General features: G+C 40.2%; 1 protein-coding gene and 1 non-coding gene across 4 annotated transcripts; both read right to left on the bottom strand.

Moving 5' to 3' along the window:
- Positions 1 to 2,828: 2,828 nt before the first annotated feature.
- On the bottom strand, positions 2,829 to 18,127 carry LOC139546662 (MKI67 FHA domain-interacting nucleolar phosphoprotein-like). 3 transcript variants are annotated; one of them, XR_011669261.1, is made up of 7 exons: positions 17,933 to 18,127; positions 13,508 to 13,602; positions 11,101 to 11,182; positions 10,116 to 10,322; positions 9,933 to 9,993; positions 5,731 to 7,738; positions 2,829 to 5,630 (listed from the first exon to the last, which is right to left on the bottom strand). XR_011669261.1 is itself a non-coding variant. In XM_071355308.1 (6 exons), exons 2-4 carry the CDS (start codon positions 13,575 to 13,577, stop codon positions 10,201 to 10,203), a joined length of 246 nt encoding a protein of 81 aa, XP_071211409.1. In that variant the 5' UTR covers positions 13,578 to 13,602; positions 17,933 to 18,122; the 3' UTR covers positions 2,829 to 7,738; positions 9,933 to 9,993; positions 10,116 to 10,200. The 3 variants fall into 3 exon arrangements, 1 of the variants encoding a protein (XP_071211409.1); XR_011669260.1 differs by having other exon boundaries at positions 2,829 to 7,738; positions 17,933 to 18,120; XM_071355308.1 differs by having other exon boundaries at positions 2,829 to 7,738; positions 13,536 to 13,602; positions 17,933 to 18,122.
- On the bottom strand, positions 13,447 to 13,572 carry LOC139547428 (small nucleolar RNA ACA64). Its single transcript, XR_011669498.1, has one exon. It is a non-coding gene; the product is annotated as a small nucleolar RNA ACA64 (small nucleolar RNA).
- Positions 18,128 to 18,137: the final 10 nt, after the last annotated feature.

Below are 18,137 nucleotides of genomic sequence, written 5' to 3' on the forward strand. Positions count from 1 at the left end.
ATATCCCAATCTCGTCATATATACATATACAGTGGGGCAAAAAAAGTATTTAGTCAGCCACCAATTGTGCAAGTTCTCCCACTTAAAAAGATGAGAGAGGCCTGTAATTTTCATCATAGGTACACTTCAACTATGACAGACAAAATGAGAAAAAAAAATCCAGAAAACACATTGTAGGATTTTTTATGAATTTATTTGCAAATTATGGTGGAAAATAAGTATTTGGTCAATAACAAAAGTTTATCTCAATACTTTGTTATATACCCTTTGTTGGCAATGACAGAGGTCAAACGTTTTCTGTAAGTCTTCACAAGGTATTTTGGCCCATTCCTCCATGCAGATCTCCTCTAGAGCAGTGATGTTTTGGGGCTGTTGCTGGGCAACACGGACTTTCAACTCCCTCCAAAGATTTTCTATGGGGTTGAGATCTGGAGACTGGCTAGGCCACTCCAGGACCTTGAAATGCTTCTTACGAAGCCACTCCTTCGTTGCCCGGGCGTTGTGTTTGGGATCATTGTCATGCTGAAAGACCCAGCCACGTTTCATCTTCAATGCCCTTGCTGATGAAAGGAGGTTTTCACTCAAAATCTCACGATACATGGCCCCATTCATTCTTTCCTTTACATGGATCAGTCGTCCTGGTCCCTTTGCAGAAAAACAGCCCCAAAGCATGATGTTTCCACCCCCATGCTTCACAGTAGGTATGGTGTTCTTTGGATGCAACTCAGCATTCTTTGTCCTCCAAACACGACGAGTTGAGTTTTTACCAAAAAGTTCTATTTTGGTTTCATCTGACCATATGACATTCTCCCAATCTTCTTCTGGATCATCCAAATGCTCTCTAGCAAACTTCAGACGGGCCTGGACATGTACTGGCTTAAGCAGGGGGACACGTCTGGCACTGCAGGATTTGAGTCCCTGGCGGCGTAGTGTGTTACTGATGGTAGGCTTTGTTACTTTGGTCCCAGCTCTCTGCAGGTCATTCACTAGGTCCCCCCGTGTGGTTCTGGGATTTTTGCTCACCGTTCTTGTGATCATTTTGACCCCACGGGGTGAGATCTTGCGTGGAGCCCCAGATCGAGGGAGATTATCAGTGGTCTTGTATGTCTTCCATTTCCTAATAATTGCTCCCACAGTTGATTTCTTCAAACCAAGCTGCTTACCTATTGCAGATTCAGTCTTCCCAGCCTGGTGCAGGTCTACAATTTTGTTTCTGGTGTCCTTTGACAGCTCTTTGGTCTTGGCCATAGTGGAGTTTGGAGTGTGACTGTTTGAGGTTGTGGACAGGTGTCTTTTATACTGATAACAAGTTCAAACAGGTGCCATTAATACAGGTAACGAGTGGAGGACAGAGGAGCCTCTTAAAGAAGAAGTTACAGGTCTGTGAGAGCCAGAAATCTTGCTTGTTTGTAGGTGACCAAATACTTATTTTCCACCATAATTTGCAAATAAATTCATTAAAAATCCTACAATGTGATTTTCTGGATTTTTTTTCTCATTTTGTCTGTCATAGTTGAAGTGTACCTATGATGAAAATTAGAGGCCTCTCTCATCTTTTTAAGTGGGAGAACTTGCACAATTGGTGGCTGACTAAACACTTTTTTGCCCCACTGTATATCAACAGATTGGCAAGGGCACTAGAACAGTCTGCAGCACCCGGCATCACCCTACTAGAATCTGAAGTCAAATGTCTACTGTTTGCTGATGATCTGGTACTTCTGTTACCAACCAAGGAGGGCCTACAGCAGCACCTAGATCTTCTGTACAGATTCAGCCAGACCTGGGCCCTGACAGTAAATCTCAGTAAGACAAAAATTATGGGTGTTCCAAAAAAAGTCCAGTTGCCAGGTCCACAAATACAAATTCAATCTAGACACTGTTGCCCTAGAGCACACAAAAAACTATACATACCTCAGCCTAAACATCAGCGCCACAGGTAACTTCCACAGAGCTGTGAACGATCTGAGGGACAAGGCAAGAAGGGCCTTCTATGCCATCAAAAGGAACATAAAATCTGACATACCAGTTAGGATCTGGCTAAAAATACTTGAATCAGTTATAGAACTCATTGCCCTTTATGGTTGGGAGGTCTGGGGTCCGCTCACCAACCAAGAATTCACAAAATTATTTGTGGAACAATAACCAAATTGAGACTGCATGTAGAATTCTGCAAAATATCCTCTGTGTACAATGTAAAATACTAAATAATGCATGCAGAGAAGAATTAAGCCCATACCTGCTAATTATCTAAATCTAGAAAAGAGACGTTAAATTCTACAACCACCTAAAAGGAAGCGATTCCCAAACCTTCAAATACAAAGCCAACACCTACAGAGAGATTAACCTGGAGAAGAGTCCCTTAAGCAAGCTGGTCCTGGGGCTCTGTTCACAAACACAAACAGACCCCACCGAGTCCCAGGACAGCAACACAATTAGACCAAACCAAATCATGAGAAAACAAAAATATAATTACTTGACACATTGGAAAGAATTAACAGAGCAAACTAGAATGCTATTTGGCCCTAAACAGAGAGTACTGTACACAGTGGCAGACCTGGCTCTCAAGAGAAACCAGGCTATGTGCACACTGCCCACAAAATGTGGAAACTGAGCTGCACTTCCTAACCTCCTGCCAAATGTATGACCATATTAGACACATATTTCCCTCAGATTACACAGACCCACAAAGAATTAGAAAACAAACCCAATTTTGATAAACTCCCATCTCGATTGGGTGAAATACCACAGTATGCAATCACAGCAGCAAGATTTGTGACCTGTTGCCACAAGGGCAACCAGTGAAGAACAAACACAATTGTAAATACAACCCATATTTATGTTGATTTATTTTCCTATTTGCACATCGTTACAACACTGTATATAGACATAACATTTGAAATGCCTCCATTATTTTAGAACTTGTGAGTGTAATATTTACTGTTTATTTCACTTATGTTTATACATTTCACATGCTTTGGCAATGTAAACATGTTTCCCATGCCAATAATGCCCCTTGAATTGAGTCTAACTAGTAGAAATGTTGTTTTCGCTTCCCTAGCAGTTGAAACTCAAACATAGAAAAACAACTTTGCTTGTGAACAATACAATGTGAATAGCCAAGAAACTCAAGGACAAAGTCTTACTTTTGACTTGTTTCAAGTAAATTAGAACAACTTTTATGCCGGTGCATAGCTCTTCACGTGCGCACAGCCCCCATCCAGGCAGTGTTGCAGCGCGAGGTGGAATAGGCTATATTCATGGCTGCACGTTTCGTCACAATAATGTTAGGAATGTTGGTTTTAGGATTGATGCCTAGCTGAGCATTCAACTCAATTCAGTCTCAATTGCTACTGATTAAGATTTTGTCTAAAGTGCATTACTTTGGCTTGGAAACACAATGAAATTTCAAAAGGAGGCAAATAATTAGTAGGAAAAGCTTTTGTCATCATTGTGATGTCTCCAGATTTACTTTAGATGCATTATAACTTCTATGTTTGAGTTTCAACTGCCAGGGAAGCAAAAACAACATTTCTACTAGTTACTCATGCTAACATTGCCATCTCTTTAAATTTTCTATTTAACCTTTATTTTATCAAGGAGTCATACTGAGACCAAGGTCTCTTTTACAGATGAGCCATAAATTACATAAATTACACACATCAATATAAATACAAAATGCAAGTACAAAGAAAAACATGGTCATAAAAAAACAATCAGTATTAAGGTCCTCAATCGGCCTTCTGAATTTCCCTAGAGGCACCAAAACATAACATTTTAGAACATTTTGAAGATTATTCCACAAATAACATAGCAATGTATCAACCTACATGACATCAAAGAGGGCCAACCAACTTTCTGATAGAGAATGCAGTGATGAGTACAAAAATCATCACCTATAATAAAGTGCAGTGCAGTATGATAAACTGCATCTGGAGGCTTTAATGAAGTGGCAACTGCATTCACACGTCGACTGAATAATCTGCTTTCTACTGTTTAGTGAGAGGCAGGATCTATTTCTATAGAAGCCCATTTTTATTCTCAGCTTCTTTACTAACGCCTCAATATGCTTTTTAAAAGCTATCCAGATGCCCAGATATTTGTAAGAAGGGACACTATCATCAATATAGACACCATCAAAAGTACGTATGCTTAAATCAGAGTAATTATTATGAGCTCTAGAGAACATCATACTTAGTTCTCCCTGCATTCAATACTAATTCCAGATCAATAAAGATTTTCTTTAATACAATGAAGGCAGACTGTAGTTCAGATAGAGCCTGGTCAACCGTGGGGGGAATAGCATACACAACAATATCATTGGCATACAACTGCAGGTTCGTTTTTTACAGACAAGTCGATATTGTTAATGTAAACTGTAAAAGGTACAGGACCCAGAATCGACCTGTGCAGGACACCTTTCGTAACATCCAGGAAACCTGATTTAACACCATCAGTCAATACACATTGAGGTCCATCTGTCAAGTAATTTGTAAACCAGTTACATGCAGCCTGGTCTAGGCCAATTGAGGAAAGCCTCTGAATTAGCAGTGAGTGATCAACAGTATCGCGAGCCTTTGACAGGTCAATGAAGAGGGCAGCACAATGTTGCCTTTTATCCATACAGTTAACCACATCATTTATAACTAGAGATGCAGCAGATAGTGCTATGGCCTGGTCTAAACCCCAACTGATGTACATTTTGATTACATTTCAAAGATAAAGATCTTAGTTGAGAATGAATCAAAGATTCTAATATTTTAGCTAGGCAAGAAAGTTTAGAAATAGGGCAATAATTACAGTCGTATGAAAAAGTTTGGGCACCCCTCTGAGGCTGCATAATAATGTACTCTGTCGTCACAGAAAATGATCACAGTGGCATGCCATTCATTTTCTAATAAAAGCTGAGTACTGGGGTATTGTCCAGACAAAGATTTTTAGTGTAGCAATATTAAGTTGTATGAAATTAAATCAGATGTGAAAAATAGGCTATGCAAAAATGTGGGCACCCTTGTCATTCTGTTGATTTGAATACCTGTAACTACTTAGCACTGATTAATTGGAACACACAATTGGTTTGGTGAGCTCATTAAGCCTTGAACTTCATAGACAAGTGCATCCAATCATGAGAAAAGGTATTCAAGGTGGCCAATTGCAAGTTGTTGTTCTCTTTGACTCTCCTCTGAAGAGTGGCAACATGGGGGCCTCAAAACAACTCTCAAATGACCTGAAAACAAAGATTGTTCAACATTATGGTTTAGAGGAAGGCTACAAAAAGCTATTGCAGAGATTTAAGCTGTCAGTGTCCACTGTGAGGAACATAGTGAGGAAATTGAAGACCACAGGCACAGTTCTTGTTAAGGCCAGAAGTGGCAGGCCAAGTAAAATATCAGAGAGGTAAAGGCGAAGGATGGTGAGGACGGTCAAAAACAGCCCTCGTCCAAAGACCTACAACATCATCTTGCTGCAGATGGTGTCACTGTGCATTGTTCAACAATTCAGCGCACTTTGCACAAGGAGAAGCTGTATGGGAGAGTGATGCGGAAGAAGCCTTTTCTGCCCACACGCCACAGAGTCGCTTGAGGTATGCAAACGCACATTTGGACAAGCCAGCTTCATTTTGGAATAAGGTGCTGTGGATGAAACAAAGATTGAGTTATTTGGTCATAACAAGGGACGTTATGCATGGCGGCAAAAGAACACAGCGTTCCAAGAAAAACACTTGCTACCCACAGTAAAATTTGGTGGGGGTTCCATCATGCTGTGGGGCTGTGTGGCCAGTGCCGGTACTGGGAATCTTGTTAAAGTTGAGGGTCGCATGGATTCCACTCAATATCAGCAGATTCTTGGGAATAATGTTGAAGTTACGCCGGCGCTGGATATTTCTACAAGACAACAACCCAAAACACTGCTCAAAATCTACCCGGGCATTTATGCAGAGGAACAAGTACAACGTTCTGGAACGGCCATCCCAGTCCCCAGACCTGAATATCATTGAGAATCTGTGGGATGATTTGAAGCGGGCTGTCCATGCTCGGCAACCATCAAACCTAACTGAACTGGAGATGTTTTGTAAGGAGGAATGGTCCAAAATACCTTCATCCAGACACTCATTAGAGGCTATGGGAAGCATCTAGAGGCTGTTATTTTAGCAAAAGGAGGCTCTAAATATTGATGTGATTTTTCTATTGAGGTGCCCAAATTTATGCACCTGTCTAATTTTGTTTTGATGAATATTGCACATTTTCTGTTAATCCAATAAACCTCATTTCACTACTGAAATATTACTGTGTCCATCAGTTATTTGATAGATCAAAATTAAATTGCTGATCCAAACACCCAATTATTTATAAATGGAAATCATGGAAACTGTCAGGGGTGCCCAAACTTTTTAATACGACTGTATATAGGTCACAAGGGTCTCCACCTTTGTGAAGGGGGAGTACATGGGCCACCTCCCAAACCTTGGGGATAGTACCAGATATAATAGTCAGGTGATTCAATATGATTCAACAATCAGGTAGGCAGAAAGCTACAGCAAAAATGGATCAAGCATATCAGCCCAGTGGATAAAAATAAATCTAAAAAATTTATATTATATATATTTTTTAATTCACTTGACATAATGACAAAGTTGTTTTAGACTAATTATTTGTCTATTTCAGCAATGTCATTGTATTTCCAGGCCACTATAGAGTAAATTTGATGAAAAACAGTCATTAGCCCCTGTTCAGAAAGACTTTCCATTAAACATCAGTCAGACATCAATATGCTGCGGCATCTGTAGAACGTTGATAGCAATGGCAACAACACAACAGAAAGACGGCGGTGAAACACAGGATTCTTAGCTAGTTCGTGAATTAATTTACCAGCTCTGAAACAAAACAGCAGAAAAACTTTGAAAACAGCTACTCCAGCATTTATTTTATATAAATGTCATCATACTTTCCTATTTTTATTCACAAATGCGAGTGAAATGTTTGCACTGTGGAGCCCTGACCACCCCCAACTGGGCTCGTGAAATCAACATCTGACCAGCAAATACCAAAATCTACCCACATTTGGCAGGTGTTAATTTTAGGCCTTGGCTATAGCACTTTAGGAGGTGCTATACAGGTGCATAGGCTCTAACACTGTCAAACAGTCATTGAGTCTCTAGTCATTCTCTTCTGGGCAATTATATAGAGGACCAACCACCTTGTAAAAATGTATCTGCTTTACAAGCAAGGCAATTTAATTGAGTCATTGTCCCTTAAACAACAGGTGTTGACGTTCGTTCACTCTGCTCCTTCCTATACGACTGGCTCTTGTCCCCTGAGGGCTCTTCACATGTTGTGGGCTTCTCACTCCCTTCTAGGAAGGACTCCTCCTCAGTCTCTTAGTCGGACTCTGCTCCTTCGGTTGCTCGATCTAATCCCCGAGCAGACAAGGTAAAAATCTGTCATTCTGCCAGAGCAAGGCAGTTAACCCACTGTTCCCCAGGTGCCAAAGACGTGGATGTCGATTAAGGTAGCCCCCCACACCTCTCTGATTCAGAGGGGTTGGGTTAAATGCGGAAGACACATTTCAGTTGAATGCATTCAGTTGTACAGTCTGACTAGGTATCCCCCTTTCCCTTCACATTTGCCTTTAGACTTTTTTGGGGCGGGGGTATTCTTGATGATTTCCCCATCATCATCATCGTTGATCTTCATGGACCTCCTCCTGTCCAGAACTGAGGGGGTTCACACTGGAGTCACGTCTTGAGGAGAAAGACATTAACACAGAGAAACAACGTTTTAAATTTCGGAGCTATGGGGCTCTATTAGCATCTCCAATGATTTTCTTCCATGGATGGGAACATGTTAATTCCTACCGAGTGCAAGAATCCTTTACTTGTTAGATGTTGCGAAGTGAATGTGGGCACATGGGTTTAATCACCTTGCTATACAGAGCAGGCAATAAGCTTAAAACCTTTTCTCAATAGGGGGTGCTGTTTAGACTTTGAAGATTTTTCGTTCCCAGATTAAACTGCCTCGTACTCAATTCTTGCTCGTACAATATGCATATTATTATTACTATTGGATAGAAAACATTCTCTAGTTTCTAAAACCGTTTGAATTATTTCTCTGAGTGAAACAGAACTCATTCTGCAGCTCACTTCCTGTCAAGAAGTGAGATTTCTGAAATTGAGGTCTGTTCCAGGGTCGGTTTATAAATTCCCTTATAAGCTATGGGGCTACATGCACTGCATACGCCTTCCCCTAGATGTCAGTAAGCGGTGAGACTTTGAATGGAGCGGATAGCACCATCTGGGGGAGTATAAAACCTCTTGGAACGGAAGTACCGACCTTTTTGACGAGGCGCCTGACGCAGGAGGGAAACCGGCATGGCGTCTTCAAAAGCTTTCGGTTTAGCAGTTCTTTATCTCCGGCTCTGATTTAATTTGTTTTTTGTCTTAAAAACTTCATAAGGTAGTTAATTTAAACCGACTTATAGCAGTTTATTGCGATTTTCTGGAGTTTCTTTGTCAGGCGTTATCACGAGTTGGGCACCTCTCCGGTACATCGGCGTTAGCAGCTAATTTCTACAGGAGTAGAGGACATCTTTCAACCAAAAGACGATTGTTCTGGACAAAGGACCACTTGCCCAAGATTCTGATGGAAGATCATCCAAAAGTAAGAGCTATTTATGATGTTAATTCGTATATCTGTGGAAAGATGTAAAATTATTTGTCCGCCATTGATTTAGGCATGGTCTCGCTGTAACGCACGCTGAATGTCGAGTAACGTTAATTTAAAAAATCTAACACAGCGGTTGCATTAAGAACTAATGTGTCTTTCATTTGCTGTCCAACCTGTATTTTTTAGTTAAGTTTACGATTAGTTATCGATTAGATTAGGTTCCTCTCCAAGATGGCGTGGGCCAGATTGCCTGAAATGTTGCTACTAATCACATTGTATAACCACGATTTGTGCTGCTAAATATGCACATTTTCGAACAAAACCTATATGCATTGTGTAATATGATGTTACAGGACTGTCATCTGATGAAGTATATCAAGGTTAGTCAAAAATTATATATCTTTTGCTGGATTGTTACGATCGCTAACCTTTGCTACTGGTAAACGGCTTGTGTTTCCGGCTATTGTGGTAAGCTAATATAATGCTAAATTGTGTTTTCGCTGTAAAACACTTAAAAAATCTGAAATATTGGCTGGATTCACAAGATGTTGGTCTTTCATTTGCTGTACGCTGTGTATTTTTCAGAAATGTTTTATGATGAGTATTTCGGTATTTGACGTTGGTCTCTGTAATTATTCTGGCTGCTTCGGCACTATTTCAGATTGCAGCTGCAATGTAGAACTGTGATTTATACCTGAAATATGCACATTTTTCTAAAAAAACATATGCTATACAATAAATATGTTATCAGACTGTCATCTGATGAAGTTGTTTCTTGGTTAGTGGCTATATATATCTTTATTTGGTCGAAATTGTGATAGCTACCTATGCAGGGAAAAAATGGTGGGGGAAAAAAGTTGTCTTTTGCTATCGTGGTTAGCTAATAGATTTACATATTGTGTCTTCCCTGTAAAACATTTTAAAAATCAGAAATGATGGCTGGATTCACAAGATGTGTATCTTTCATCTGGTGTCTTGGACTTGTGATTTAATGATATTTAGATGCTAGTATTTACTTGTGACGCTATGCTAGGCTATGCTAGTCAGCTTTTTTACTGTGGGGGGTGCTCCCGGATCCGGGATTGGGACCAATTAGAAGTTAGAACGTACCACAATACTGTCGGCACAGTTATCTTACCCCAGACAACTGGCAAATCGAAGGTAATTTTCAGACTGTGCCTAAATCAAAGCTAAATGCATCATAAATGCAATCTTGTACTTTGATGTAGTCATTCACAAAAGTGTTGCCTAGTTCAGATTAACTGTCCTTACCTCATTACACGTGGATGCATTCAGTGTCATCTAACTTCTTCTTCTGTTGCACTTGAGAAGCCTTCAAAAAGAGAGTTTACAATTAGGCTACAAGAAAATAATTCTAGTTAAAATTGTTTAAAAAGTCAGGAATACAAAAAATATATATATCTTTTAAACCAATGAGTCAAATGCAACACTTACAAACCCTGGGAAGTCATAGTTGATTCCCTTTTCTGCCAGCCTTTAACGGAGCTTGACCTCTTTATGTAGGAGTCGTCCGGTCATCTCATTGACCTCCTCTGGTGTGTGTCTCGTTGTAGTGAGCCACAGCAGGCTGCCTGGGCTTCTTAAACGCTCTCTGTGATCCCACAAACAGCTCCTCATGCACCTCAGTAGGAACCAGATTATCTGGAGAATGCAAGAGAACTTTATTATCTCAGCTCTGGTGATGCTGAAATGGGTCTGCTGCTCTCCTCCCACAACATGCACTTCAAGACATCAAGAGCTAGGGGAAAATGTTAAACCTGAACATATGATTCTAGAATGAAATGAAGAGGTGAATTATTTCTTCAGATAAGGGAGCGGTCAAAATATACATAATTGTTACCCGGAGGAAAATGGGGTAGGGTCCTGCTCTTCTCAATTTCAGTCAGGGGGAGGATTTAGTATCTTTTATTTTTTTAGTCCAAGGGAGGGTCATGTAACTGGTAATCGATGAAATGTCATATTGCTCAGGGTTTGATCATTTGTTATCTCCATGTGTGCCCCTCATCCCTGATTCCCTGCAGGGCACACTATACCAAGTGCGCATAGTGTGTTCTCAAAATTATCCACAGCCTAAACTATAGGCCTAGGGTATGGCCAAGTCATATTTTTAAGAAAATGTACTTCCTTCTAGTTTTTGTGCTGCTGGGATGATGTATATAAAACTAGGCTACACTGCATTACACACTGCAATGGATAGGTGTTCTCAATCATGAGCCCGGCCTGTAGTTGCTCTTGCTGATGTAAACCCTTTTGTGCTGCCTAACCAATGCCTGCTGTGTACTGTGGCACTCCAGAATGCGAGTCAAAGTCTTCTTCCAATTTAAAAATATATATTTTACTGAAGGGAGGGCTTATTTCAGAGGTCCGATTTTCTCCTGGTATTCCTCATTATTAATAACAAGTACAGTCCCTAACTTACATTTGATCAGTCTCTCGCCCATCAGGTAGTTGTTCATGGTCTCAGCAACGATCTTGGTGACAATCAGTCGAACTCCACCTGTCTGTGAGAGGAGAATGTTGTTATGTAAGGGTTAAACGCTGACGTTCTGTACATTACCTTTGAAATAATGGACGATGCAGCGTGACGAGGAGGAGCCCATTTTTCAAGGTATTTATGGACGCGAACACAGTCAATTGTTCTTTATGTTCCGTTGCCATGCTCTTATCCCTTGCTTGCTAGCCAGCCAACTACCTACGGCTAACACAGTCACGACCTCTGTAGCCAGATTAACAGCAAAGCAACTGCATTTGCGTTTGTTTAAACTGTTTTCTACTGACATTAATTTGGATACATCCATAACAATGTGCTGATGATGCCCGATTTTGCCTGGCTGGCAAAGCTACAAAAGTTTGCCTTCTCGTCAGGACACTTGACACTTTTCATTACTTGGAGATTGCATTGCATATCAAACACAGGGCTATAAGCTAGCTAAATAGTTTGTTGTTAGCAAACCTGACAATATAACAACCAAATAAAAATAGAAGTTGCTGAAAACAGGAGGATTTGACAGCATAGCGCCACTTGCGACATGACTGCAACATTGAAGGACCGGAGAAATGTATATGTTCATCACTCACCACCTTAGGTCATCAAAAGATAGTGCAACAATAGTCTCTTCAAAAACAAATCAGTTAGAGAAGGGCCAATATTGTCCTTTTCTAGTCTATCAGTTTTGCTGATAGTCCCTCTACATAGCAAAGCTGTTGCTATGCCAGCCACCATTCACCACCTGAGACACGAGCACTACAAAATGCCCAGGAATGTCTAGCTAGGAAAATCAGCAGCAGCAAGCTTGCTCATTCTCCAACAGAAAGGTGCAGTATTGACACATTTATTAATTGACTAATCAAACTCTTGTTGCAAATATTAGTTTAGTTAATTCACTAATAAGAAGGCTTGTGTCAATGTGCCCAGACATGTATGCAATAAGCAAGCTCGCTAAGAAGATAAACGTTTACACTGACGGGTCAAATAGCTAACTAATTGTGATGTTAGCTAGCTAGCTAAATTAGCTACTATGCTAGCTAGATAAGCAAGGTTCTAAGATATCAGATAGGCGCTAATAGCCAACGTAGCTAGCTAATGTTAGCTGGTTATGATTTTGAACATGCACCATTTTCAGCAACGAGTCATCTGACTTGCTCTTTACTGGTGTGCTGATCTGACAAGCCACAAGCATATCCGTAAATGTAGTTGATAGACGGATTAGATGATTGTTGTAATAGGGAAAGAAGGAAGTGTTTTAAAATGTCTAAATAAAAGGTTGCCAATAGGTTTAGCTACCTAAGAATATTCCTGCATGTTTATGGACCAAGAAAGCTGTAGAGCAGTGTGAGTTCTAACTTCTCAAACTATGGACAAATGAGTCATTCAAACAGAACATGCATCGTAGTTTCACATTTTTTCCTACTCTCGCTCTCCTTGTTAGATATTATGCACATTTATGGCTTGGTAACAAACGTCATCGCCATTGAGCTAGTTCTCCTCGTAGCAGCAGCAAGTGAAATTATCGATGAGGGAGACGTGAAAGGGAGCGGAGTTAAAGCCTCGCTCTATCCAATCGTAGCAGTAGGATCAAGTTACAACCCACCCATTTCTTGACAGATAGTGCCTATAAGATGTCCTTCCATACAGGCGTGACATGCTGGAGTGATGCTTATTTGCAAATGTTGTTCATCAGTAGGCTAATAGAAGTCCCAAATTGAAGGCAAACAGATTGTCATCTGTAGCACCATAGACTCCACTGATCAGCCAAAACAAGATCAATAACTCAATAAATGCACACATTCCTATTGAATATGCATTCACCTGTATTGTGAGTAGGCCTATGCCATCTTAATTTACCCAGTTTATTAAGACATTTACCATTCAAATAAAATTACCATTATGTTATGTAGTTTGTTTTTTACTAATCTAAGTCACATTTGTTTGATTTTAAAACGGATGCATTAATGCATACATGGCTGTCTGGGAAATTTGGTCAATTTAATGATATTAAATATTGTCCATCGCCCTCTTTGATCCCCAAAAATCATCACCAGCCTTAAAAAAAATCCATTGGTTGTTCTGTAATCAGGACATCCAACTGTCCCGATATCCGGTTTAAATGCCCATTTTAAAATGCCCTTCTAGCCAATCAGAAACGAGTATTCAACAACGCTGTGGTATAAGGTCAAATAATTTAGCCTGTATCACCTCCCAATATGAACTCTAATGGTATCTAAATCTGATTGGTGCATGGCTGTTTCCATGAGTCAAGGGCTGTAATGTGGGGACATGGGTTTAATCACACTGCTATGCAAAGCAGGCAATAAGCTTAACGTACCACAATACTGTCGGCACAGTTATCTCACCAGACAACTGTTACATCTGAGGTAATTGTCAGGCGGTGCCATTCTTCACACCTGTGCAAAGTTGTCCCTGTAAAGAAAGAGGAAAATGTGGGTAAGACAGAACATTATGTAAAATGTAGTTCTCAAGCCAGCAGATCTCACTTGCTTACAGCTGCACTAGGGTGGAACCAGCATGAGATATGGCTCAGAAAACGTACCTCAATCCAGGGATGAGAAATTCGTTGTACTCCGAATTGTCCCATTATCATTAACTGTTACACCGAATAAATTAAACTACTGCTAGTTTAAGTATACTGCCATTTTCCTACAATACATTTTATAGTTTATCCAACCGCATTGTTTCCACAAGGGATGTGCTATAGCTGCATTAGCCTGCTAGCTAGCTAACTAGCCTCACTAGCTAGCTAACAGTAGCTAAGGCCTGGTAGTTAGCTAACTTGCCTTGCTAGCTAGCTAACATCACCCAAAGTTCACTCTCCGGCAGGGGTCGCACAAATCTACCCACATACTTCCATTAATTTGTATGGGTTACTATCAGACCAGTCATGTAAAACTTGTCGGGGTTGTAGAGCAAAACATATTAGTTTATAGCGCAAACGGTTCAGACAGAATTTGGTACATCGGCGGTACCGCAAATGCGTTAGGCTGACATAGGTGGATGCCGTGGATTGAGACGCAGCCCATGCAAAAAAAAACACCTATCTTAAATTGACGGATTTTGAGAGGGATTTTTAAAATCATGTTAATTAGATTGATGCATGGCTGCATCAATAGATTTAAGGATGAATATTCTTTGGTTGCATCTCCGTCGCGTCATGCCATTGTTAATTCTTGCAACTATAGGGGGTGCTGTTCCGCATTAGCATTTTTTGGTCTCCAAATTAAACTGCCTCGTGCTCAATTCTTGATCGTACAATATGCATATTATTGTTATTATTGGATAGAAAACACTTTCTAGTTTCTATAGCCGTTGGAATTTTGTCTCTGAGTGGTACAGAACTACTTCTACAGCACTTTTCCTGACAGGGAGTCAGATTTCAGAAATTTTGACCCCTGATCTGGGGTCGGTTTTAAGGTGCCTGTAGATGCTATGGAGAAACCGACACTGCCTACGTCTTCCTCTGGGTGTCAGTACGTCATCACGCTTTGAATGGATTCGATTGCGCAATCAGAGCCACTATAAAACACGAAAACGTGGAAGTACCGTTCTCTTCCTGCATGCGTCTTGCGCAAGATGGACATCAGACCTGCCTCCTTCCAAATGGTTGTTTAGCCAGTGATATTTCTCCGGTCATGTTTTTAGTCGTTATAGTTGTTAAAAACATCATAATGTAGTTAATTTGAACCGTTTTATAGCAATTTATATCCGTTTAGTGCGATTTTGAGGAATTTCTTTGTCGTGCACTCTGAAACTTTGGGCACGTTTCGGGGTCCCGTTCGATCGTTAGTGGACATTTCGAAGGACAGAGGACATCTATCGACCAAAAGAAGATTAGACCCAAGAAAGGATACATTGCCCAAGAATCTGTTGGAAAATCACCTCATAGTAAGAAATATTTAATATGATAAATCGTTGTTCTGTCGAAATATTTTAAACGCATATTACGCCATTTTGTTTGTTATAGCTTCTCTTGGCGAACGCTGTATAAGAAAGTAAGGATAATTTTAGAAATGTAAATCAGCGATTGCATTAAGAACTAATTTGTCTTTCGATTCCTGTCAACCCTGTATTTTTTAGTCAAGTATATGATTAGCTTTCGATTAAACTAGATCACTCTGAAAGATGACGTCCGACATTTTGAGGCTTGATTTCCTACTATTTTCATTGTGTAACCACGGTTTTGTATGGCTAAATATGCACATTTTCGAACAAACTGTATATGTATGTTGTAAAATGATGTTACAGGAGTGTCATCGGAAGAATTCTGAGAAGGTTAGTGAAAAAATTAATATATTTTGGCGATGATTACGTTATAGCTCTCTTTGGCTTGAATCGATGCTCTGGTAACGTTTGCACATGTGGTATGCTAACTTATCGATTTATTGTGTTTTCGCTGTAAAACGCTTAGAAAATCTGAAATATTGTCTGAATTCACAAGAACTGTGTCTTTCCATTGCTATGCTTTGTCTATTTTTATGAAATGTTTTATGATGAGTAAATTGGTCATACACGTTGCTCTCTGTAGTAATTCTAGTCGAGTTGTGATGGTGGGTGCAATTGTAAACTGTGATTTCTACCTGAAATATGCACATTTCTCTAACAAAACCTATCCTATACCATAAATATGTTATCAGACTGTCATCTGATGAGTTTTTTTCTTGGTTAGTGGCTATCAATATCTTAGTTTAGCCGAATTGGTGATAGCTACTGGTGGAGAGAAAAAATGGTGGACAAAGAAATTGTGTATTTTGCTAACGTGTTTAGCTAATAGATTTACATATTGTGTCTTCCCTGTAAAACATTTTAAAAAACAGAAATGATGGGTTTATTCACAAGATCTGTATCTTTCATCTGGTGTCTTGGACTTGTGATTTAATGATATTTAGATGCTACTATCTACTTGTGAAGCTATGCTAGCTATGCTAATCAGTGTGTGGGGGGGTGGGGGGTGATCCCGGACCCGGGGTAGAGGCTCATGAAAGGTTAAGAACGCTCTCAAGCCACCCTTTACCAGCGGTGCCCTAAAGTGGTGATAAACCCAGTTATTCTGGACAGAGGCTAACTACTGTTTAGTCTAAATTACACTATGCTAACGTTAGCTAGCTAAAATCCGGTAGCAAGCTCTCAATCTTAGCTAGCTAATGTTATACTGCATCTAAAGTCAATCTAGCGACATCAAAATGATGACAAAAGGTTTTCCTACTAGTTATGCCTCCCTCTTAATGTCATTGTATTTCCAAGCCACTGTAAGGCACTTTTGATGAAGACTTCATCAGCGCTCATTGACAATGCATTGTGTAGAATGCTCAGTCGAGGATGTACAAAACGAACGTTCAAAACAATATTGTAACGAAACATGCAAACCATGAATACACAGGAATGCTATCCGATCTTGTGCAGTTGTAAGCATGCGGTTCGGATCTGCTGGCTAGTAGTTAGCTAACTAACTAAATACTAACATTTAAGTCAGATAAATGCTGTCACTCAAATGTTGGGTAACCTAACGTAGCAGGCATAAAAAGACGTATGAGCGGAGTCTCCACAACCGTTTTATAGGGGAAACGGAAGTTAGGTTGAAAATACTGTATCCCTGAAACATCTGCATTCTGGCGACCCCACGAAGCGTGAACCAAAGACAGTACAGTGTGAAGATGTGCTAAAACTGCTTCTCCTATAGAAATCCCTGATCATGTTTGTAGGCGATGTCATGGCGATATTGGCTAGATAAGCAAATGTGCAGAATCACGTCGTTGGGTCTAATAGTCGCCTCACTACTTCAACTCCAAGGCACTCCCTATATAATGCAGTTTGAGGAAAACTAAAATGTGTCAGTTTGTCACTTTCACGAGGTTGGTGTAATAACATGTTCAACTACTTCAGACGTTGTCTCGAATTTAGGTTGTGCCTTTAGATTAAGAAAATTAACAGCTAAGGAAGAATGTTTTACTTCTCTCATTGACATCTCAAACCCCACACACCAGCCAGGAAGGCCAAAAAGATCATCAAGGACAATAACCACCCGAGCCACTGCCTGTTCACCCCGCTATCATCCAGAAGGCGAGGTCAGAACAGGTGCATCCAACCTGGGACCGAGAGACTGAAAAACAACCTCTATCTCAAGGCCATCAGACTGTTAAATAGTCATCACTAGCACATTAGAGGCTGCTGACCTACAGTAGTCACTTTAATGTTAAGATATTTTGCATTACTCATCTCATATGTATATACTGTATCTTAGTCTATGCCGCTCTGACATTGCTCATCCAAATATTTATAATTCCATTCCTTTAGATGTGTATTGTTGTGAAATTGTTAGATATAACTTGATAAATGTTACTGCACTGTTGGAGATAGAAACACAAGAATTTCGCTACACCTGCAATAGCATCTGCTAAACACGTGTATGTGACCAATAAAATTTGATTTGGTCTGCTTCGCAAGCGTTCCCGGAGGTCTCGCGATGTTGCATCTCTGGGTTTAGAAACTGGTTTGAATTTTGGGTGATGCTAGCTAGGCGTTAGCTACTGTTAGCTGGCTTGCTAGTTAGCTACCTACAAGTATAATGCGGCTATAGCACACCCCTTGTGGAAACAATGTGGTTAGATAAACACATCTATTGTCTAGAATAAAATGTATAGGTTTTGGGTATTAAGACTCTAGCTAGCAAGCTAGCTTGAGAACCTGGTCCCACGTGCATGGTGTGGATTTCAGTACAGTGCAATTTGGGCAAACCAACCTTGTTGGGTCGCTTCTTCATCTCCTGGACTTTCGTCTTGAATTCAGGCTCCTCTTTCAGGTTCAAAGCCAACAAAGCTTTAGCCGGCTTAGTAGCCGCCGGTGCCTTAGTTTCTCTCATGGCACTTATTTGACTATTTTTACATATATAAAACGATTCGCGAGACCGAAAACACGTTTTCTTCTTCCAGACGTCCTTAACACAC

The sequence above is a fragment of the Salvelinus alpinus genome, chromosome 20 (assembly GCF_045679555.1).
Source record: "Salvelinus alpinus chromosome 20, SLU_Salpinus.1, whole genome shotgun sequence".
In the NCBI taxonomy this organism is placed as follows: domain Eukaryota; kingdom Metazoa; phylum Chordata; class Actinopteri; order Salmoniformes; family Salmonidae; genus Salvelinus; species Salvelinus alpinus.